The sequence below is a fragment of the Brachyistius frenatus genome, unplaced genomic scaffold (genome assembly GCF_029030835.1).
Source record: "Brachyistius frenatus isolate BFR_SWC_R1_liver_20210118 unplaced genomic scaffold, ASM2903083v1 Contig_13, whole genome shotgun sequence".
NCBI lineage: Eukaryota > Metazoa > Chordata > Actinopteri > Embiotocidae > Brachyistius > Brachyistius frenatus.
The window spans coordinates 2629750-2654913 of record NW_027210612.1 but is presented as its reverse complement, the minus strand read 5'-3'; the positions used below and the strand labels follow the sequence as shown (position 1 = coordinate 2654913).

General features: G+C 40.5%; 1 protein-coding gene across 1 annotated transcript in view; it reads right to left on the bottom strand.

Annotated features, from left to right (window-relative positions):
• Window positions 1–25164, bottom strand: part of LOC138617639 (protocadherin-15-like) — a 193697-nt gene that overhangs the window by 16319 nt on the left and 152214 nt on the right. Inside the window, exons 26-32 of the mRNA XM_069692788.1 lie at window positions 16900–17009; window positions 15512–15652; window positions 11442–11569; window positions 7221–7436; window positions 4866–4954; window positions 3502–3678; window positions 476–694 (exon numbers count right to left, since the gene is read on the bottom strand). Coding sequence (XP_069548889.1) covers window positions 476–694; window positions 3502–3678; window positions 4866–4954; window positions 7221–7436; window positions 11442–11569; window positions 15512–15652; window positions 16900–17009 — 1080 coding nt within the window. The remainder of the gene's footprint in view (window positions 1–475; window positions 695–3501; window positions 3679–4865; window positions 4955–7220; window positions 7437–11441; window positions 11570–15511; window positions 15653–16899; window positions 17010–25164) is intronic.

Sequence of the window (25164 nt, the reverse complement as noted above, 5' to 3'; positions counted from 1 at the left end):
ACAAATGAGTGTTAATTAATCTGCTTTCACAGAGCATGAGCAGGGAGATTAGCCCAGCAGAGTGCGCAGTCAGCATGTCTGATGAGCGAGAGAGAGAGAGAGAGAGAGAGATACAGAGGAGGAGGGAAAGAGACGCACACAAAACGACAGCAACCGAGCAAGCAGTGCTCTCGCTTTATCTTAAATACTTAACAATTTACATTTTTTAACAATGCTGTTTGTGGTTTTGCTGGCTCTGCTCTAATATGCCTCTGGGCACAGGATGTAAACAATGGCTTACCTTCCAATAATAAATATCTGATTTGTCTGTGCAGAGCAACCCTTTAGCTAAAACCATGAGTGTAATAATAATTTCCCAAGACAATGATCCGCTTAATAATAATAATGTATTTCCCTCTTAATTCCCTGACAACCAGTTAAGGATGATTAATCAATTGTAGAAGACGGCGATTATTACAAAGGACAGAATACTGACTGTTTGTAGGTGACCATGACGATGAGGATGGCAGGGATGCAGCAGAGGATGATAATGATGGCCAGGGCCAGGAGAGCTCCCTCTGTGTAGCCCACAGCCTGGGCTGCCTTCTTCACACTGGCCACAATGTCTGGCGAGCGGATCTCGAGGATGCGGCCGCCCTCACCCAGATGTGGCTGGAACTCCTTATTGATTTCTAGCACATTACCGTCAAGAAATCTGTGACAATGAGAACAGAAGAAAAAAAGAGTTTCCTAGCAGCCCAAAACCACTTAGTTTGCAATTTATCTTAATTTTGGCAAAATCTCGAATATCATATTTATCTTAATGGGGCTGTAATCAATATTTTTATAATAGCAATGTGTCAAATTACAATGTTAAAACAATGTGACGCTGCAGAGAATTAACACATTAAACTACAGCTCTCCTCCTCTTTAAGAAGCTTTATGGCTATGGTTCACAAGTCCACTGTTTTGGTTCACTTTCACTGATCTCACAGCATCATTTTGGCTACAGCAGGCAGGAAAAAGCTTTAAAAAACCCACTGTACAATACCTGCACAGCACCAGATAGCAGACAGACACAGTTAGACACTCGCTGGTGAACAAAGCGGATTATTTAGCAGCTAAAGACACAGACATTTAGCACAATAGTTGGTGGAGAACAAAAACAGAGCTAAAACAGAGCAAATATTGGAGTTGTAATTACCAGATGGCCAGAAACATGCCACCCATATAATGTGTTAATCCATAACAGCTGGATGTAATAAATAAGCAACTGGTTGATAACATAATGGCTTTACCAACTTGAGGTAATGATGCTGTATGTCAGCATGTATGTTTCTGCTGCCCTGAGGTGGCCAAAAATGTCAGTTATTGTAGGTTTGAGTAGCTTATTTGCTGAAAAAAATAAATATTTTAAGGTCAGTTGCACCTGCTAATTAAGATAATCACATTTAGGGCTGGATGATATGGACATCCTGTATCACAATGTATTTAACCAAATACCTCGAAATTTATATTGGACAATATTGTAAGGATGACTATTGGTGCTTTGACAAAATATTTACATTATGACATTTTTGATAAATAATCATCAGTAATTTGGATATAATGACCTAAGTGAGTAATGTCAAATAACAGAGCAGCTAGAACAGGTTGATAAGTTCAGAAAATTAAACCACTTTACTGTAATACAGACTTTAAAACCAGGAGAAGACGAAGCTAATATACAATATACAAAATCTAAGATAATAGCTAGTTTCATATCACAATATCAATATCATATCAATATATTGCCTAGCTGTAATCACATCACAAGTGATTAAACAGCAGCAGGGGATATATATCATACTGATCTGACAATGATGAAATATATTTTTAAACTTTGAGTGCAAATAAAAAAATAGATGAAAAACATTCTACCACATGGTCCTGATTCACACGTCTCCTGTTTCTAGTACTGAGCAATGGCATAATTTGCATGTACATGCATACAAATAATCCACCCACTGTTGTTCCAGCGTTATTTTGTAAATCTAACACTTGCTACAGAGTAGCTTTCAAACAATCTGCATCACTGCCATATCCAATTACTGTCAGTTTTGTTTTTCTATAGGTGAATAAATGACTGGAGATGAAGGTTATTAACTGGACTCCAGCGACCTATCCTCCCGAGAGCGCAAATAACGAGTGCTGCATTCAAGGTGAAACAAAGACACTCTGTAATGCAAGACTCCACTTTCACTGTTGTCCTTCTTTTATTCCTTCTGTGATCTGACAGCAGAGTCGCAGCTATATAACATACAATTACCCCACAACATTGTCAGACATGCACAGCATGCATAAAGGGCCTTTCTCCTCTAATCTAAAAGGTTTTGCCAACAGTATCTTTATCTAAGGGAGCGGACTCCTATTACAGCAGGGACATAACAAACCTTTTTAAAATTAGCTCGGCTCTCTCAAAAGCAGGCACAATGATTGCAATGAAGCTGTTTTTGTCATACAATTGCCACCCTACTTAATTCCCGACAAAGGATGTGGTGCTCCTCTGATGGTCAAGGACACAGTAGTAATAGTAATTATTTAACTCCGTACATAAACAAAGCACCTCTAAATGTCATTTGAGTGGAGGATTTCTATCTCACAATCTCACTCGGATGAAGGTGGTGTGGGGTTTAGGAGCGACACAGAGCAGAAATGACAGAAACAATTGATTAAGAGAAATAAAGACAGATGATGGTGTCAGGTTGCTAAATGTACGTTAAGCAGGAGCATATATTGGCAGAGAGTGAAGGGGACAACTCAGAAGAGGGTGTTTCCTATTGATTGAAACCTCTCATGCTCTGGTGGAGTCGCCGTTTTAAAATCGGTGTCTGATCGGTTTGACAGACGGAAAAAGAACCATGAGAATGGAGAGCGCAGGAGTGTTCTCGGGTGCCCGCCAAGGCCAAGGTCCTTTTTTCTTCTGATGGGATGACAGCGTCCTGTACGCACTTTTTCTGTGGTGTTTCGCCTCTCTTTGGTGTTTCAGGACACTGTCTCAGACAGACAGACTGACCCTGGGCACTCTTTAGCTCTATGTCCCGAAATAAAAGGAATAAAATGTATTGCTGGCATATCTCCCAGCTCTCAGTGCAGCCTTTGAGGCATTGGCATGATGGCCTGATGGACTGATTGAAATCCTCCCTGCCCCACTCTTACTTACGTCCCTCCATGACCTCACCCCCTTCCTTTTATCTCAGATATCTTCCCCTTTCCTATGAAAAATGACAGACACGTACAGTGCACCTGCAGGAAAATTAAAAACTTATAAAGAAAAAAAAAAAAAGAAGCAGCCATGGGTGGTGATACTGTAAAAGAGGAAGCCAAGAGGAGCCTGGATAAGTGATGAATTTGCTGATTCACTGTTTGAATGAAAGGTAAAGAGAGACTGCGTGAAAAACATGCAGCGCAGCAGGGACATCAGGACATCAATTTAAACCAGCCCGTGGACTGGTCTTCTTGTAATAAAATTCACCCACTCACTTGAAGAGCTCCTTTGGTGAAATGGCCCTGTTCGTGAGCGGGTCAATGGCATATACCATCAAGTCCGACTTGGAATAGTCCTCGAGCTCAAAGCCGTCGCCATGACGACGTGGGCCGATAGACTCCACAATGACCTTGGCACCTGGAATCTGGTCCTGGATGTGTTGCTCCATAATCCTGAGATGTACATAAAATCACAAGTCAAAGTTTAATGGAGGACACAATAAAGAACTTAAGACCCAACAGTAGTTGATGTTTAGACTTAAATAAGCCAAACTCCCAAGTTCAGATGGGTTCAAACCATTTCTGGCACCTTTACGCTCAAAGCAATATGACAGACATCAATCTTAAGTGCTCCACTCGGGCAATGATTGCCCCATTGGGCAGCAGTCTGCCGCTCCACATTGGGCTCTTGGCAAAGTGAGGCTCTGATAATCCTTTCGAGGTAGAAAGAAATCCACACCTCAAATCACAGCCAATAAAGGAAAGCCTTGCTGTCTGGCTTTGCCAAGGTGGATAAACAGATTGAGGACTCGGGTGAAATGTTCCCAAATCAACAATTTACGCTGTGCAAAATCGCACACCACTCAAATGACATCACCGCTTAACATAACTAATGCGTGTGTTTTTCAGCCTAAAGAGCTGTGTCACTTGTGTGAGAGAGAGACAGGGAGCTCTTGAAAAACATCTATTAACACCCATTTGCCTTTCAGATTGACTAATTAGGCTAAACGTTGCGTCCCAAGAGCGGCAAAAAGATGCTTCATGAATCTCTACCAATTAATTTAGACCAGGAGAACAGACTTCAGAGAATACATTCAACCGTCTCATTGGCTCATCCATGATCTCATTGGATGGATCAATGGTAACTGAACAACAAAGGGCAACAAGTTAAAGTTTGACATATTCAATCTTTATTAGTCCTGATTAATAATTGTTTGGCACAACTGCAGTATACAAATCATTATGGCCCTTTGAAAAATATTAACATGTAAATTAAAGTGCCACCTTGAACCAAGTGCACCTGATATCACAGTGAGCAAAGAACTGACCAGAAAAGATGCTATTATTGTTCTTGTTCCAATTCTACAGGAAACTGATTAACAAAGAGAATAAACTAGAGGGCAAAGAAATGAGCTAGAAAATATGCTGCATGGATGAAAGGAGGAGAGATTTGGTAACGGGCATCTGATGAAAGAAGTCATTAACTTAATTTATTTATACAGTATTACATCCTCTTTTTAGAGAGGAGCTTGCTTAATATAAAATTTACAGAAAAAAATAATTTCTACATTCATGCAAACACTGATATTATTTTCCTTGGTTCAACTTTCATATTTCTTGAAACATGATTTATGGCTTACCTAATGAGTTCCTCCTTTTTCTCTTCCACTAAAGTGGGTGGAACAGTGGACACAACAACTTGCATGTCCAATGCATTGACCACAGAAACCTGAGAGAGGGAATCCGATAGAGACAAGGACAGAAAAATAAAGACCAAAATATTAAAGGCACAGCAGAAAATAGATGTACATTTTGATTGAGGCAGTTATTCACGTCCTACTGTGAGTGTGGTGGACTCATTCAAATGTTTTTTGGTGGACCAAATTAGATCCTCTAATTGCCTTCATGTATTGGTGCCATGCGACAAACTTAACAGGACCTAATTCTGATGCCACAGTTAAGTGCATAGGCAACAGTCTCTGTGCTCTGAAGCCAAATCTCCCATGTGGCTCCTGTGAAATTAGGTTTCCCCTTGAAAATTAACGAGCACCACAGTTAAGCACTCGCTGCTCTCTCGTATCCAGGCAATGTCCCAGACCCTCCTTCTGTCTCGTTAGAGGCTTGTTAGTCAGACATATTTCACTGAAATGAAAAATAAGCCTGCCCACAGTCAGGAAAGATAAGCATTGGATCGGAGGCAGAGCTGAACCCAAACACAGAGGGTGTGCGGGGAAATTATTGGGAAAAAGAGAAATGCACAGACAGCGAGCGAAACACAGGCACATATTGAGACGAACATACAGGCACACATAATATTTACAGAGCTAATACTCATGGCTGAAAGAAAAGACTTTAATAGAATCATCAGCTAGTGGCAGAGGCCACATGTGGAGCGTGTTGAACCTACTGTGAATAATTTAATAGACTGAAGCCTAAACATTTAGTGCTGAGTAAACAAAACATATAATAATCATTGAGGCTCATAATGACCAAAAAAAAAAAAAAGGAAAAACAGAGACAAAAACAGAAACCAAATTTACTTACAAATACAGTTTGTGGCTCTTCTTCATGACAGAATATTTTAATATATTGACAGAATGGTTGCGAAAAGACATATTTCATGCCAACAGTTCTATATGTAGGCATGGATAAAACATCACTCTTCAACAGTATGTTCCACATTAGTCTTTTTTTGTTTCATACATTGTAATGCAGATGTTATTACAACCAATATTTACTGATAATGACAACAATATGTATTGATAACATTAAAATTGTACAAACAAACTATTGCAAATTATCATGCAGAATGCAGTTTAAAAATATTTAATAGGTCACAATTAACTCAAAACAGAAATCTGAATATTTTGTATTTTAACAAGTGAACATGTACACTGTTTCTGCTTGTTTTTAATTTGAAGAGGTCAGTATTTTCTCCCAGAGCTGCCGTTTCAATGAATACTGTCCTGTCAGAGGTTGAGGGTGGCCTCATCATTATTATTATTTTTTCTCCTTTTATGCAGCCCTGTTAGTGATGGCTGCTGCCCTCTGCAGGATCCTGGATTGAGAGGTTCTTGGAACTAAAGCAACCCAAGAACTTCCCCTTTACCATTCATTTGTTTGACATCGACTTTCTGTAATAATGCTGTATCTGACAAAATTTGTCTGTAATCTGAATCAGCCATACTTCATATTTAGCATACAGAGAGGAGGGCGGTATCCATATTATCTCCTAACTCCACCGGAGGACGAAAAACTGTCTTTCCCAAAATGTTAAAATTAAATGAAAATGTTTTGCCTTAAAAATCCCCAAATCCCAAGATGACTAAACTAATGTCAGTCGAGTAATTTTCTTGACAAAGCCCCTCCAGAGCCACGGAAGACATTATACAATAGTTTTCAGAGGCTGTGCAGCACTCAACAAGTCATCTGACCCATATAAGTGGTTTGTTCCTACCCTAAAAAAACGTACCACAGGAGTGTTTCATAAAATCCACGCTTCTGGTTAGGTTTAGGCACAAAAACTGCTTGGTTATGGAAAGAAATTGGTTTGGGTTAAACTGATCACTCAAACCCTGTTGTGCTTTAACTTTACTACAAAGTGATGAAACCTCTGCCGTCATTGCAACAGCAAACGTGGTTTTAAAAGACTGCCCTGAAACAGGAAGCAAAAACAGTCTCCAGTACCCGAGTCCACTCTTGTGACGACTAAACTAACTCTAAAATAGCAAACTAGCTGAAATGCCCTTTTAATAAAGTTCCCCTGTCTTCATGAATTGTAAACAGGTGACACTGAAAACCATTTACATTCAAAAGCACAGCTCTCTGCAGAGATACCCAACTGTCGAGACCACACACAGCATGCAATCAATATGCCTCTTATGCACCAGTGAAATACAAGTCAAGGACTAGCAGTGTATGTGCATCCTGTATATATTTATCTATCTCTACAAACACACATGCACATGATAAAAAGCATCAAACTGAAAACTCACCACCACTTCGGCACTGCTGCTGAGTCCTTTTCCATAGTCATCTGTGGCAATGACCTCAAACTTGAAGTAGGATCTGCGCATATTTCGAAACATCGTGGCCGACTTGATGATGCCCGTGTAGGTCTCGATGACAAAACTGTCCTGGCCCTCTGGTGTGGGTGGAATGATCAGGCGGTATGCCATGGCACTGTAATTCCCAGTGTCCTTATCATTGGCCTGTCACACACACACAGTACACAAAACCTAATTAGACAGGGAAACGACGACGCTCACAAGGACAAGAAAAAGAGAAAATACTTATCCAGACGTGTCTTTCAAAACATCTGAAACCATCATCCAGCAATCACTGCTTGAGCTCTTGACCATGATGTTACCTGTTTGGTTCCAAGCATATTGTTCTTCTGTCCACTTCCCAATCAGAGATATTAAGATTTTGATACCCGCAGTAACATCAGTAAAATGGGCTCGAAGAGCAATGCTCTTCCTTGTGTGACTCCATATACAAAAAAGTCCCCCATGGGTCATCAATCTTGCTTTTTTTTTTTTTTTTTAAACCACACAATGGTTCTGCAGCCTTGAGACAAATCAAAACGATTTAATTTCCTCATGACAAGAGACCAGAAGGGCTGTCTGATTATATAATTGGAGGTCAGCACTGTTTTGTGTTTTCTCTGAGGAGCAGAATTGTCTTTTCTGCATCTATTTTTGGTTCCCCTAATGTTATGTTACTTAATGATGGAGTCTACAAGATGAGACCTATTTCAGTCTTATGTTGAATTATAGCTGCCTATTGTCTACCCTGTAGTTTACTGTCAGTAGGAACCACTGGCACATTTGTTTTTAACAATTCATCGATCACAGATAACTAAAACGAGAGGTACAAAGTGGAGCTTTTAAGTGGTGTTCTCCTACTTGGGGAGACATTTGCTTATAGCTTTATTCCAAGCAGGTGCTTTGTAAAAAATAGCTGACAAGATGGAAAAGAGCCGCAGCTGGAGGCTCATAAGTTATCGCAACCTCAAGTGGTTTGTTTCAAGCTGCTGCACCTTTACCCATTGTTACACGCTGTAAAAGGCTAAAGAGGTGGCAAGGTTTTCTCACATAAAGATCTTTATTAGAATCATGTTTGTTTCTTAAAGCCTGCAGTGACTCAAGTTACGAACACAAACTCGACAAGTCATCATCTTTTAAGCTGATATGGAAAACTTATTAGCAAACAGCTGCTTAGTCACACTCCCAGCAGTTTACAGATCAATGTCATTATCCATATGTTGTAATGTTTCTGGCTCCCTGGCAAACATAAGCCCAATTTTTCCTGTCTCTGTTTTGGGTCTCCTGAGGGAAATATCTGTCTCTTTAGCTCTAAGTGCTAACTATGTTCACCAGCTTGTTGTGTCTCTGCCGTTTGGTGCTGGCCCGCTCGCGTACAGTGAGGTTTTTAGCTGAAAATAGCTGCCTGCTGCGCTCAAACAGAATTGTTGGAGAGTGGGGAGAGTGAACATAAAACAGTAAAGTTGTTGCCAGGCAGCTTAACAATGAGTTAAAACTCGCTATGAAGCTCCATAAAGCAAAGGGCAGCTGCAGAGTCAGGTGATAATTCTCTGTGGGTTCAGCACTATGAGCGACACTTAACATAAGACATTTGACTTTTTAATACATTGTTAGCATAAAAATGTTCATTATGCATATTCAAATTGGAAAATCCATAAAAATGTTTTCATGAACTTTAGATTTTTGGGTTATTTGGAGCCAGTGCTCATACCAGCTCTTCAACCAAATCCTCAAAAACAAGATAATTTATTAATATAATAGTTTGCAAGAAGCTTGTCAAAACACTTTATCTTGTAGTGGACAAAACCAAAAAATGTGTCCACCGACCTCTGAGGCAGAAGTTCTGATTGGCCACTGAGCTCATATGCTCGCAGGCATCAATTTTCAGAGTGCCTGTCTGTGGCGAGTGACACTGACAAATAGGAGCAATCTCTTTTTTTCTCCAGCTATTGGCACAGGAGGGGGTGTTGGGTGTGGGGGACAAGGTCCCAATGATAGGACTGCATAAATCAACAGAGTGAGATATCCTCAAAATTGACCAAATATAGGTGCCAGCATTTTATGTAGGGCAAACATTCAGAAGTGTTGTAGACACTGGGGTGAAAAACTGTCAATGAGCGAGACTTGTTTTTTTAAGCTGCCATAAGAACAGCAGGAGGACATTTTATGGTTTGTATTAAAAACCCTTCTAAACACCAAAGAATAAACTTTGAAAAATGCTTTGAGAGGTTTAAGTATCTTAAAAAAAAAAGCTACTCTGGTGTTTAAAACAAGGGGCCAGGCAGTCAGGGAAGGAGAAAAGTGACATTCACTTCACAGTCATTTGGCTACCTATCAATCAGGGGACAGTAATTAAGTGCCACACAAAGCAGCGTGTAATCATGTAATCATATTTTTCTTCAACACAGCACTCTTTTGCCCTCTTAATAAAATAATTTCCACTTATGTTTTACACACCAGAGGTAGTAGGTGTCGGCAAACCTTTGTGGTACTGTAAAGGTCATCTGCTTATAGAAAAACCTCTGCAAGCTACTGCTAGTGACAATATAATGTGTCTATCGCTATTTCTGGCAAAGAGTCAATATAATATAATAATAACAGCATGAAGTGAAAGTGTCAGAATCTTCCAAATGTTGATTTATAATGGGTATCTCAGAGAAAGAAGCGCTCAGGTTACTAATTGAGTTAGTCACAAATGCTTCACACCTTAGTTCAGTGTCCTCCGAGAAAATATACATGGCACTTAACCCATAATTCTACTCTTTTGTGTCTACGCCAAGTTAAACGACTGACAGAAAAGGGATTCCCGGTTGGTCAGGTGGTTTGAGCCTGTGAGCCCCCCCACGCTGTCCTTTCAGTGCTACATCTGAGCAAAATGGGCTATACATATTTAGATGACATGGGAATTTGACGTTGGTAAACAAGCCGTTATTTCCTTGAGTTCCTTATCTGACAGCTGCTGTAATTTCAATCCCTGTCTCAGGTTTCAGCTGGTACATATTTACTTTGTTGTTTCCTTTCCTGGAAACGTACTCCAACCCAACACCCAGGCATTACTTGCCCACCTCTAACCCTTAAACCAAGTTTTTACCCTAAAATTGAATAGGCCTTTTTCACAGCAGACATTTTGACTTATTGTAGGGAAAGCACAGGTGCATTAATGATGGCTACTGAGGGGAGGTCTTTCATCTGTGCATGTTGGCAAATGCACAAATTGAGACACTTAATGAAACTGAGCCATCATTCCCACACCTGTGCTTTCCATTATGTCTATTACACGTTTTGTTTTTGCCATCTAAGATCTCCTTTGGGCACAAAGTATGCCTGTTTTTGAGACAGCAGCAACAAATAAAAATATTTTATTGATTGAAATGTTGCTGGGGAATTGTCAATATAACATTCTGGGAGCAGAGCAATGTTTCTTGAATCCTTGAGAAAAGATTTCTCTATTTCAGCAGCTGTAAAAAAGGTTTCTTGGATGTGCACATAAGTACACACAAACACACATCTCACAAATCGGATTATAGATTGCTACTTATCAAACAACCAAGATATTTGTAGTTAAAAGAAGTAAGTACGAAGATATATTACAATGCCATCTGTGCCACCTGTAAATCTTACAATTTGCCTGTAAAAACAGCCAGGATAAGCAAGAACACAGATGTAACAGCACTAATATTGACTGCATCTCTTTTTTTGCAAGCTAGGCATTGCATGTGCTTGTTTTTGAGGCTTTCATACACAAACAGAAGCCTAATTGTGCGCAGACACCCACTCCTTTCACGCACACAGAAAATGGACATACAGTATATAACATAGCATGAAAAAAAGAAGCCGACTCTACAGGGCAGGCAGATAATCAGGCAGGATGGCCAGCCATGCTTCTGTGAACATACTGGGATTACCACCGCTCAGTTCACTCTGATCCCACCTGTTCGTGGACAAGGCAGACAGCAGGGAGAGCAAAACTGATGTTGAGATGTAGCGAGCGACAACGGAAGAGAGCAAACTGTGCTGCACAGAGCAGATCGGATGAATTCTCCCACCATGGCTGCAGGGTAAGTGTTGAAGAAGTGGGAGCACAATCAAGCGTTTCAGTTTCAGCCTTGTTTCAATGTATGCGGATACAAAAACCAGCAAAAACAAAGGAAAGAGCCGATGTTTTCTTACCACTATCTTTAGGACAGAACTGAAGATCTTGGTGTCTTCCGTCACGCCGCCTATGTAGAGCTTCCTAGTGAAGACGGGATGGTGGTCATTCTCATCCTGCACCTCAATGAACACCTTGGCTGTGTTAGCTGCAAAAAGCACATGGCACCAGAGGGTTAACCAAAATTACAGATCTCGTATGTACAGTATCTAGCATAGTAAATACGTAACCGACAAACATATGGCTTTTGACTGGCACTTTAATGTACCTATTCATGCATTTGATGAGCCTGGTTTGCTGGAGGCCCTCACAAATGTAGAACTGTGACATACAAGCTTAAAAACTTGATATCATCAACAGCCACTAGCTGTTGAATAAACACATCTCACTCTGTCATCTGAGCTGGTGATGATCAAATGTCGCACGGTTTGGCCTCAAAATTGTCCCATCAGAAGTCCACAACTTCAAAAGACAGCCTCAAATGATTTCCCGGAAAATTTGGAAAGTGATTCATTGCTGAAAACATCACGGTGTGTCAACAAAGCTTGCTCAAATAAGATTCCATTGGCTGGCCATCACCAGTTTTTAATATAGTAATAGTTGTATTTTTTTTCTCGTCTGAGAAAGGGTGCTTTGACCAATTTGAAATCAATTTTTTTTTAATTCTGAAATTCAGGAATCAGAGTCACCTAGTCTTTGAAATTTGATCCAACAATAGTTGCTACAGGAAAACCTTTTTTTTTTTCCTAGTTTTGTTTTGACCAAAAGTAAATAGTGACGTTTGGAAAAACCCCTCTTCATTTAGTAATAATTTTCAGCTGCATTGCAATAACTATTTGAAGTGGATTTGTAATTGCAGGCTGCAAAGATAAACATGTTTTCTTCCTCTGAACTCAATCCTATCAAATCAAACAGCGTGAGGAGCTATTTCGGTGAAGCTGACAACTTTGAGTAAATAATGAGGAGGTTAATTCTGTTTTGATTACAGCAAATATTCTGCAAAAAAAACTGAGTGAAGTCTGTTGATGACTTCTCTCTCATTGCCCCCACAAGTAGATCAGGAAAACAACTCAGCCAGTCTGCATTCTGCTTATCGACCAATCACAACACTCTCACTCTGAGTGGAATATGGCTCTGTTAAATCCTCATAAAACTGATGATGAAACCTCACCTTCGAAGCCATTATTTTTAAGTGAGGTCCACATTGAATCATTACTGTGGAGAAGTTTGCTTTCCCCTCAACTTGGTGCATGACAATGCCATCAATAAAAGGCTCTGAAAGTTTGACAGGCTTGCATTTTGCACATTATTGGGAATAATAATTTGAAGAGCATCCAGTAATCAAACTGCAATAGTTTCCCTGGAGTTAGGAGTTAGAGGAAACACCGTGAAAGGCAATGAGGCAGAATATGTGGCATTTAAACACTAAATCTGCTGGTTAACTCCTTTTTGTAAGGCTTCTGAAATAACCATTCCGTCCCTTTAAAAAGAACACACACAATACACTGAGTGTAAACATTCATCCCCTAATTTGTCACAGTTGCACCAATGCAATGTGCAGCATAAATATTTGCAGCCCCAAATCCTTCCAACGCTGCAGTTTAGGTAAAAAACATGCAGTGTCAAGGACCATTTTTCTTTTGCTGGGATACAAAAATATAAAGTCATGTGGCATTTGGAGCTAAGGATGCACCGGGGGAATGGGACAAACCAAACACAGCACATCAAATTACAGGCACAGAAGCTATAGTGTGAGGCACTGAGGGAGGACTCGAGGGGATGGGGAAGAGGTCTGCAGAGTGTCTCCCTCCTCGCTCTCTTTGAAGAAAGTGTCCACGTTCTATCCTCGGAGTATCACGACATAAAAACAGAAATACAGTCTCTCCCATTCTCCACTCTTGCTCTCACACATACTTCTCAGCATGCATGAAAGAATGAGGCCCATTAAGATGAGGGATGGTTTCTAATGCAGACTGGGTCTGAGTGTGTGCACTATCGTTTACAAATCATTTAATTAAATCTTGTCTTTTTCTGGACTATCATATGTGTGCACGTACATATTAATGTCTGTATGCATGCATGTGTGCATATTGATCATGTGCATACATATACAGTGTCTGACTGAGTGTCCTAAAAGGACTAAAATAATCTAGCAGACAAATCAGTCCAGTAATGCACTGATGATTAAAACTCAATAAAAATGCATTAATAAGAGGGAAGATGTTCTTCATCGTGGAGTCCTGATCTGCATTACAATAATACAAGTAAGAGAAGAAACAGTTTCTTTACACCCGGCCCACACAGGATCTGTGCCTATAGATGACAGGGAAGCTCTTTACTTTGAATGACCAAGAGTCCTCTACTTTATATTTAGCAAATAAATGGTGTGTGCTTTTGTGTGCCTGTCTACTTAGAATTACTGTCATCTGTATGTGTGCGTAAGTAGAGAAGATCATTGATTATTTATTGAACCCCATTTGTTGTTAGCACGTCATCCTTCATCATAAGGAGAACTTGTATGTCAGTAAACTGGCCATCAACAAGCCTAATGATACTCCAACGTGAGTGTGGCCATCAGAATGTGGCCTGAACAGATCAGAGCTCAATGCTTCCTGAGTATGTTTCCACCTGTACTTTTGCTGGCCACTTGTGGTCAGATCACGGCCAGTTCACATATGTCCGGATTGAAGTAGCCAAATGGAAACAGCCTTAAAGCGCTGTCCAAGATCACAGCATGCCTAAAACAAAGTGCTTTTAGAGTTGCTCACCCGTCACCGCAACCTGTGGAGGCAGATGGCCGCCAGCCTCTAAACCTGGTTCTGTCGGGGGTTTCTCATGCATGGCTAAAAAGACATTTTTTCCTTCCCACTGTCTTCCCACTCACTTGTGGGATTTGCTGGGTTTCTCTCCATAATACTATGTTAAGATCCCTGAGATTAGGTTGTGATTTGGTGCCCTATAAATAAATGTAATGGTCAATGACATGTGAAATCCCCTTCTCTCTCAAACTCAGTTCACCTACCTATGTCCCTGTCTTGTGTATAAAGCTATGAACGCCTTTGAGAAGAGACTCTCTGAAAGCAGGCAAAGTGATCCTGAAATACTCTTCTTCATGTGAGATCGATGAGGCAATGCGATGCAAAAGGAAAAAGCTGTGAAATCAGGTTTTTGTTCATGTTGTCAACCAGCACATCGTAGAGTCCAGTTTGTTTCAAGCATGCTGAGGCATTAAGAATGAGAACACACGGGAGTTCCATTAACCAAGAATTTGTCATGATTAATGCATTGTCACCCACCCTCGTTTTGGGGGCGGTCCGCCTAAATCAAAACAAATGGGCTATTTTTTCATCGTTAGACACTTGGGTCATATTGGGACTTAAAGTTTTTAACAATTCATGAAACTGTTGGACTGCCATGCTGCATTGAAGCTGGGATAAATAATATTATTTTAGTTATATTAATAATCACCATGACTGAAAGATCAGAGTCGAATATATCGATAGGTTGAATGGCATTTTAAACTGAATAACCAATCACATCCTGCAGCATCTACACAAATGGATCAGAGCAGTATAGAAAGCATAAAAGCATAGAAATAGAACTATACACATGATGGAAGAATGTTTTTTCTTGTTTTGATCCAAAATGGCAGCACTAAAAGTGTCGGTAGCACAAATGCATTTGAAAAACTGTACAATAATGGTGTAATAAACTGAACTTCTTTGGTACGCTGTATTGTTTGCTGCATTTAAAAGCACATCTGAAGCTATTGATGCATGCCTATGTCAGTCTAGCAAGAGAGCACGATTAATATTTCGTGACATTTTTCTTCAGTACATCCCTTGCAAGGCCGAATTGAGCATTTAATAATGCACACATACAAACGTGTAGTGCAAAATAGCTGTACTGCAGTAAATGTGAAAACATAAAGGACAAAAACAGGCTGTGATAGAATTTCTACAATTGTATTCAACAATAATCGGTCAGACTCAGGGTTTATGATTCAGTACGAATGCAATACCAGGAATCCTCTGAAACCTGAAAGCAACACAACAAAACATTCACCCACATATTGGCAGATATGTCTTACTTTTAGAAGGCACACGCAGGTTGGACATGACAACCAACATAGAGTCTGCCTGGACCCTGAGGACATAGCTGGTCACATTTTCATAATCCAGAGGTTGAGCTGTGAAGATGACGCCGGTCTTGTTGTTCACCTGGAAATGACCTGGAACAACACAAAAGTAGAGTGCATGAATATCTGGAAAAAAGACGAGGTTACAGAGTGAATGGAAACACTCGATAGTCCCCCTTGAGTTATTTTCTAATGGCGTAGTGTTACGATCAGAGCTACTGTGTACCACTTGGTTTTGTTTGCACTCATAGTACTTCACATGTCTTGCTGAATATTGTTTAAATGTCACGGCAGGTTTAACAATAGAATTAATTTGCACTCCTACCCTGGATCTCTTCTCTTCAAGGTCAATTGTTAACCAAGTGTAGAGATCAATAGACCTTTATTAAAATAGTATAGCACGATAACACAGAACCTGTAACAAGGTCAAGTTTAATTCTCAAGATACCGAAACAGCTTGAAGTCTTCACATTAACTAAAGAAAAAAAAAAAATCTATATAATACTCTGTGGTGACTGGCAGCGCTGGGGGAAAAGAGAGTCACTAGACAATAGGGAAATCTCACTATCAATACCAATAGAGCTGCTTAAATTATGAACTAAGCTTTTTTTTTTACACTTGAATCATTGTTGGATCACTGACAGGAAACATCAGAGAAAGACCTCCAGCTAATTGTATTATTCTTTCATTGGCATCCTTCAACTCTTTTCTTGAAGATATTACTGCCAGAGACCCGGGGATAAATGTCTTATTTTAGTGATTTCCGGACTGACTCTAGCTCCTGTTTTCCAGGGACACGCAAGCGGATCATTGCAGGAGCTCTTGACGTACACGTGGAGCAGGAGCGACTGACTGACAGCTTTCCTCTACACTCTGTCCAGCTTTTGGCTGAATAACTTGGGTCAACCTCATACCTGTCTGGTGTTCTCTCTCTCTCCGTGGTTGTAATTATGCTCTTCAGACTTTGCCAACAAGTGCGAAAAAACATCTACAGCTTGCAAGTAGGCCAAAACTGTCAGCTCCACTTCTACAGAAAGACAAGACTTCTAGACAAACAGTCCCTATGGCTAAAATGGGATTTTTGTTCAGTGTTTGAAAATCTGAATCTCATTTTCATGTTGGTAAAATTTTTGCAGCTGAAGAAGTTGACACACTGTTAGAAAAGCTTCTGTACTTAACAAAGATAAGAGAGCTTTGTTCTTCAAACACAAAGCCTTTATCATAATTTAAGAGAAAGTGTTTGGCAGGGAGTGTTTGGAAACAAAATATCTTGTATAATAATATATAAAAAAACAAAAAAAGGTTAATTGACTGCACGCTATATTATCTATAGCCCATACCGAGTTCATTTCCTGCAACGATGGAGTAGAAGATGGTTTGATTGATGGCAGCGGCTAGAATTGTGCCCACGGGAGTGCCGAATGGCGCCAGCTCACTTACTGGAGAAAACCTGGAAAGACATTCAACACAAATCATGAGCCAAACAGCATGACCTGACATAGTGGCCGATATTCCAGTATCACAGGAATACAAAGAGAGACAAATGATTTAAGACATTATGAGTAAAGTGCTATCAGACTACAGAGAAAGGCATTAATTACTGTGATTGTGTGATTGCTTTAAAACGATAACCTTTTGGAAATAATTCATATAATTGCTTTTGTCCACCGGTGAGTGTGAAGCCTCTGCCAGAATTTTCAAACAAACTATCTGCCAAATAATTTGTAAACCTGTTGGCAAGTGTACCGAAGAGAACTGGTGCTGTTTTAAAGTCAAAGTTTATCCTGGTTATTTAACTTTGTATGAAGTTAATGAATAAATACAACATATTCATGGTATTATTTTTGAAAGCATCTTCACTTTACTTTTAGTGCCTAAAATGTTTGCACTGCACTGTATATAGATTCCCCTCCCCCCCCACATTTCTATTTCATACTTATTTGCAATATTATTGTTCCTCCTGTCTTCTCTTATGAATTCACAGTTTGAATGACACATCTTTCTTTTTTGTCAAAGAACATAACTAACTGTTTTCTTTTTAAATCATCTTGGAAAAGAAAAGACAGAAAAATAATTTATAACATCTGAAACTGTTTAACAACAGTCACTCATTGTTCAAATTATTTTGTTTTGCTGTTACTGCTTTTGTGCGTTAACTTGAAATTCTATCAGTCTCCTGATAACAACACAACACATTATTTTTTTCCTCCCTGGTATATGAATAAGTAAATGATTTTTCTCTAAGGAAGCACAATGCAGTTTGGGAAAAAATATAACTTATACATAAATAATGCAGAACTGCTTGGAGGGTTGCCAAATCGCCCCACATATCCAATAATAACTTAGTAGTGAACATAAGAACACTCAGAAGACTGAATACGGGTTAAGTGCATGGGCAGCAGGGGCAGTGAAGAAGAGAGTGCAGCTATGAAGCAAAGCTCTCATTTTTTTGCTCAGTCTTTGCTTCAACTCTCAACTATGGTTGCAGACTTTGAGCAGTGTATCGACCCAGGGTTGTGACAGCAGTGACCACTAGAATGCCACTGAAGAGACAAGCGGAGAGTCAAGTGGAAGTTTCTCTGCTGTGTGGCTGGTCTGATTGAAGCATGTTTGAGCTGCTTAAACATAGAAAAGAAAGAAAAACTGGAAAAAAGCACAAACAAATAACAAACAAACAAAAATATTTCATGGTGAGTGTAACTTGTTATGTGAGCAGACTGAAATATGTTTTCCTTGGCAAGTTACAACTTGTAACAGCTAATATCTGCCCTTGACTATAGGGCACACACGTGTGCAATCACATCCAGAAGATACTGTATGATTGTCACCACTCTCCACAGAAATTACAAGCGGCCATAAACGGCAGGGAACCCATGTCTTGGTGCTGTGTCGGTGAGGGAAGATTTATGGTGATAATGTCAGCTCGCTGCGAAACCCTTTTGTGATGCTGTTACTGCCTTCTCGTTTGTTCTTCTCATCTCTGCGAATGAGGTGTGTGCATGCGTGGTGGTGTGCTTTCTATTGTGATTTTCAGTCAAAGTTGGTCTATTATTCACAGCAGTGCAAAGAAATGTGTGTCGGTGTTGTGGGAGTAATACTCACGCCGTAATCTGTGACTGTTGCAGTCTATTATACAGAGATGTCAAAGTTACAGGGGAGAGACTATCTTGGCAGTCTGAGTTATAAACATCGAGTGTTTAAGTCTGTTAATAGCATGCTGGTGAGGGCTTTCATTTCTCTCACCTTTGCTGACCTCTCAGCTTCTTCAACAACATAATAAAACTGTCCAAAGAACAAATAATTTAAGAGGAATAATCATTGTGTTGGCCAATGTTACACACACTAGGTTTTTGTTTTACACAGGAATTTGACATTGTCATTTAATCTGTGAGAAATTAACACACAGACACACAACCGGAGCAGTGGGCTACTGTAGCTGTACACAAGGAGGAGATTGGGGTTAGGCACCTTGCTCAAGGGTACTTCAGTCATGGTTGTCTTCCTTGTTGGCACGGGCCTGCGGTCCTCTGCTGCCCCATGCAATTTCTCTTTGGGGTTTACTTTTATTTTATAGAGCAACTTTCCTTTATAGGATAGCAATTGGGAGAGGTTCCACAAGGAAGATCGAAGCAATTTATCATGGTGAAGACAGAGAGCAAGAAGAAATTCAGTCACACAGAAACGGAGCAGTGTATCTGCTGAAAGGATACGCAGGTTTTGAGACAGTCAATGACACTGTCGTTGCTGCTCATTGGAGTAAAACAACACACCCAGAAACCTTTCAGACACTTTGCAGGTATAACAGCCACTATGGAATATGTGCTTACCTCTCTCAAAAGTTTTCTAGACGAACAAAGGTGCAAATAGCACATTCTTGAAGGACAAAGAGTAAAAAATGTCCGTCTATCCATCCGAGTGGCTACAGTTACTGTCTCTGGAGACAAACAATCTCCAAGGACATCTCAGATTGAGAATAAATCTGGAAAATGGGAGCCATTCTCTAGTACAGAGGATGATACAACATAACCATCTTCAGAGATAATAGTTTAGAATGTATGCTGCAACATAATGACTTACTTGCATGAGCTCACAAAGCCTTTTACAAAAACATGCAGTGCTGTTATTGACACATGAATAATTTGTTGTTTGGATAATACTATATGACTTCTGTTCAATTTCCCTCTGGGTGTACTACTGGGGTGTCATTGAATAATTGCTTCCTCTGCGGCATCCAGGAGCATGAAGCCACGCCATGATCCACAGTGATGGGAACCAATTTATTAATGTGGCCTTCGAATAAGTAGATTACCTGTTTGGCTCAGGAACAGGCTGACAAAAACATAGAGTCAAGCCCTTGAACAATGTGAGCACAATGAGGTGCAGCGCAGCCCAAAATGTGACTCTAAATCAGCCATGTACAGTAATTGTGCCATTCATTTGAATCGAGGCTACCAGGATGGTTGTTCTGAACGTACGTGCCTTCCCTTCTAATGCATTTTTCAGCAATCTATGTGTGTCGTGGAGATTATCAGGACAGAAATGAGGATGTCACTGGACAGATGAGACACTTTTCAGCAGCCACGACTGAGACTGATACAAGTCTCACACAGAAACTTTGTGTATTTTGCAGGTTACAGAGCACTTGCAACTGGCATATGTCTATTGATATCAGACTAAAGGTCAAAAGGTGAAGTGACTGTTGTACTGGCTGCTGCAGGGTCATTTCAATCAAGTTATTAGGGCCCGAGCACCGAAGGTGCGAAAACCCTATTGTTATTCAAGCAATTATTATTATTTTTCTCCTAAAAGATAAATTGACTATTTGGAGGCTTTATCAAATTCAAAAACTCATTAAAGTTTTTACACACATCTCTCCCGGCGAAAGATTTCGTATTCTAGTAGAGTCGCGAGTGGGCGTGGCCAAATGGCTCGCTAGCGCCCCCTAAAGAGATGCCCCGGCGGCCACATTTACCTACATGCACGAAATCCGGTGGACACATGTATCACACCTAGACGCACGAAAAAGTGACCTTGACCATTACGTCACCTCGACAGGAAGTCCGCCATTTTGAATTTAGTCGCCATTTTTGGCGATTCGCACGTTGTACTTTAATGAACTCCTCCTCGGGATTTTGTCGGGCCGACTTGAAATTGAGTCTGTGCCCTCTTAACATGTTTGGAATTAAAAGTTATCATAAGAATTTGTTTTCATCGATCGGTGTGCCCGTGGCATGTCGTCCAAAATATGACATAAAAGTCATACTATAGCATGTCATCCAAAATATGATATACAACTTTTTTTTCATAATTTGGATGAAATTTAAACATTTCATGATTTAAAAAAAAAAGTCATTAAAGAAGGGGAAATCGAACTCCCAAACCTTTTACTGAGGCAACAGTGCTAACCACTGCGCCACCAACGTTCCCGGGTGATGCTGCATTGTGACAAATCTTTAGCTCAGTGCAACCTTTTTTCTGGATGCCCCAAACAATCAGAAAGGGGATTCATCAGAGAAAATGACTTTACCCCAGTCCTCAGCAGTCCAATCCCTGTACCTTTTGCAGAATATCAGTCTGTCCCTCATGTTTTTCCTGGAGAGAAGTGGCTTCTTTGCAGCCCTTCTTGACACCAGGCCATCCTCCAAAAGTCTTCGCCTCACTGTGCATGCAGATGCACTCACACCTGCCTGCTGCCATTGATGAGCAAGCTCTGCACTGGTGGTGCCCCGATGCCGCAGCTGAATCAATTTTAGGAGACGGTCTTGGCGCTTGCTGGACTTTCTTGGGTGCCCTGAAGCCTTCATCACAACAATTGAACCTCTCTCTTTGAAGTTCTTGATGAGCCGATAAATGGTTGATTTAGGTGCAATCTTACTAGCAGCAATATCCTTGCCTGTGAAGCCCTTTTTGTGCAAAGCAATGATGACTGCATGTGTTTCCTTACAGGTAACCATGGTTAACAGAGGAAGAACAATGATTTCAAGCACCACCCTCCTTTTAAAGCTTCCAGTCTGTTATTCTAACTCAATCAGCATGACTGAGTGATCTTCCTCTTGTCCTCGTCGACACTCTCACCTGTGTTAACGTGAGAATCACTGACATGATGTCAGCTGATCCTTTTGTGGCAGGGCTGAAATGCAGTGGAAATGTTTTTTTGGGGATTAAGTTCATTTTCATGGCAAAGAGGGACTTTGTAATTCATCTGATCACTCTGCATAACATTCTGGAGTATATGCAAATTGCCATCATAAAAACTGAGGCAGCAGACTTTGTGTTCATCATTTTATGTGAAAGCCAGCAAGCATCAACCTCATATTTAGCATTCGTGAGGCCTAAAGCTGATTTTTCTACTAGACCTGTAAGAAAATAACAAATTTGGGTATTAGTGTGGAGTTGAACTGAAGTGGAGGCAAGCACCAATCACCTCAAGTGAGTTTTATGGCAGAGTAATCAAAGTAAGTGACACAATCACTTTCAAAATCCCCACCAGACCACACACAACTGCAGCCATTGAAATCCTAAATTTATCTGGCAAAAGGCAAAGGGCCTCCGGTAAGGATATTTTCATGTCATCATATCCTCTTTTACTTTTCATGTGTGATTTAGTTCCTCAGCGGTTCACCAAACTCATGGAAACTGCATCGGTGCCGTTTATTGGTACATTTCGTTCACCAAAAAACAAACAAACAATTGTCAGAAATCAAAACAAAACACAACACATAGTGCAAGCCACAATGCCCATCTCACTCAAACAGAATGTTTTTTTCCCTTTACATTCTATTTCACTTGTTTATTTAAGTCAATTTCTGTAATATTGAAATTTCAAATTTGTCCACATGCGGGCATTATAATTCTGAAGTCAAACAAGTGTTTTTCCCCGGTGGAGAAAGGTGGACTATCTGTGTGTGACAGGATTGTACCAGCCATACATTTCTGTTAAGCTTTGGTGGATGCAGCTTTGGCAAAACTCCGTTCTGGAGCAGGGCTGGATAACCTGTGCAGACCTATTCATAGGTTTTCCTCAGGTCTGCTGAATGTGACTGGGGTATGAAAGACTGCGTGGAGCTGCTGCACCGAGCTGCATGGTGTAATTGCCAGGGAAGAGGCAGAGCTGACATGTTATCACCTCCCTACAAAGTGGCTGTGCCTCAGGGTTGTAAGCTGGCGAGAAATGCCAACGGGGGTGTGAAGGTGTCTGAAGTGTGCAGATTAGTATAAAGGTGTACCTGCATGTAGACATACGAGTGTGACAGAAAGGTTAGTATATACAGTAGATCATGATGGGTAGATAGATGGAAGGACAGACTTAAGAAGAAACAAACTGAAATATTGAGTGTGGGCACATGAAAGGTCAGAGTGGAATGACTGACCAGCTACATGAGCAAAAAAACCCACTAATAATGTGATAATGAAAGTGGCGCGAGTTATCAGTTGACTGACACACTGACACTTTCAGGGACCAGAGAAGGTAAATAAATTGTATATTTAAGAGTCAAGGAGTAGGCAAAGTCAAAGAGTCAATTATGCATAATGAAATATCATGTACCGCTAAGCAGGGCCAAAGTCACTTTTTATTCCTTTCATATTCAGATGAGGAAAAATCCCACCCAGAGAGGGAGTGAGAGGGAGAGAGAGGGAGATAAAGAGAAGAGGAAGATGCTGACATGTCTACAGGCAGCAGCAGAGAGTCCCGGTGTCAACATGAGAGAGGGTGAATGACATGCCACTGAGAAGCGCGGGCGGCACACAGGTGTCAGCGAGCACTCTGCCCCAGGGCAATGGCAGAGTGATGCTTACGAGACAAGGCAGAGGCGTATAAACCTTGTTGTGCACCACAGGGGCCACTGTTACCGTGTTGCATATCTTGCTACCTCGCCTTCTCTCTCTCCTTTCATGCACTGCAACACGGAGAGAACAAGAGGCAATGGATGCGCCGAGAGATGCAAGGAGTGACCCCGCTGAGTCTCTGCTAAAGTCCGTGTTCTTCTGGTGGCTATGTAGATGCAGTGCTGCGTAAAGGTCCTGGACAACGAGTCCAGACATGAGTCATTTAAGTACAATGCCGAATGCCCGTAAATATACATTTTCAAAGGTGTTGCAGCACATTTCAGCCTGACTGTTCTGTTGGTGGTGGTATTATGCTGCACATTTTTGTTCAGCAATTGTGAATCAGTCTAATTTAATGACAGCTCAGGCGGCTAAATGTGCTTGAGAGTTTGTTAGTTAGCGGCTGTGTCACGCTGGTGTTAACTTGTTTGTTCTTGCCTGGAAGCAAATTCTGAGTGCAACAAACAGAGACTCCTAAGTTGAACTAAATTACACATAGGGGATGCGTTTCAGCTCTTCCTCGAACACAAGCTGACATAAAAGGAAAAACACTGCTGTGAATGCACCACTCATGTTTGTCATTAAAACCACAGTTCCAAGATATTCTGAAAGCCGAGGCAAAGTCAGCTCAGTGACAAAGCATGATTCCCACAAGAAATGGCCTTTTAAGTTGAATCTTATTGCAGGATGTTCGTTACATTAGCATCGTTTACATTTAAAAGGACTGTCAAAATACAAGTACTGCAGCATTGTAGTCACTGATGGCATCATAAATTCAGGTGTCCAAACCTGTATTGCACTCTAATGATCGAAGGCATCTGTAAATACTGTGACATGTTTTTTTTTTTTTAATATTCAGGGCTCAATGTGTTCGTTTTTTTAAACCTGGCAATCGTTTCGAGATAAAAAGGGCACTGCCATCCCTCATTTAAGGTAATGTTAGTTGGAGCTGCAGTGTGTTATTGACCAAAAGGCGAACTTTAAAGATTACAGGTTATGTTTGGCTAGAGCGAAGAGGGATGGTGGAGTGGAGAAAAGTAAACGAGAAACAGAGATAAAAAAAAAAGAGCTATTACGAGATCCTGAGACCACTCCAGATATGCCGAAGCTTTTGGAGCCAAGGAATTATAAAGCTGTGTCATTTAGCTCGAGTCTATTCTCTACCAGGGATAGACATTATTCTGTTCTACTGTCATTGTGAGGGGAAAAAAAGAAAACACAGCAAGAACACAGCATCCAGCTAGGCCACAATAGCACAGCAGCATAAAGGTTACTGCTGTAATGTTGGCTATCAGAAAGTCCACATTAAATAGCAAACAAAAAAACTGCGGTCTACCAATAAATAACAAAAACTGCTCTTCCAAATGCATTCCTCCATTCTGCAGTTATATATGGAAATCCCTATATATGATGCACGTGTCTGTTTTGAGCATGTACACTATCAGAATGCAATTTTGTATGTATTCGGCTATTTACAATCAGAAAAGACCTGTCTGCGGTGACGTCTGTGGATTATCCAGAGAAAGAAGGTTATTGTATCTGGAGAAACACAATAATGATGGCTTTCAAATGTATTGTTGCAGCAGAAGGTGGAGTCACTCAGAAATCACAAAAAGCCGAAGGGACCTGCACGGCCAGACAACACTAGAGATGTGTGAAAATATATTTTTTTTGTGCTTCAGGTGAACTCACCATTTAACTTCAACCCTTCAGAAGCAAAAACATGGCAGGCAGTGAACACAGCAGATACTATAGTGTACACAGTATGCATTTATGAA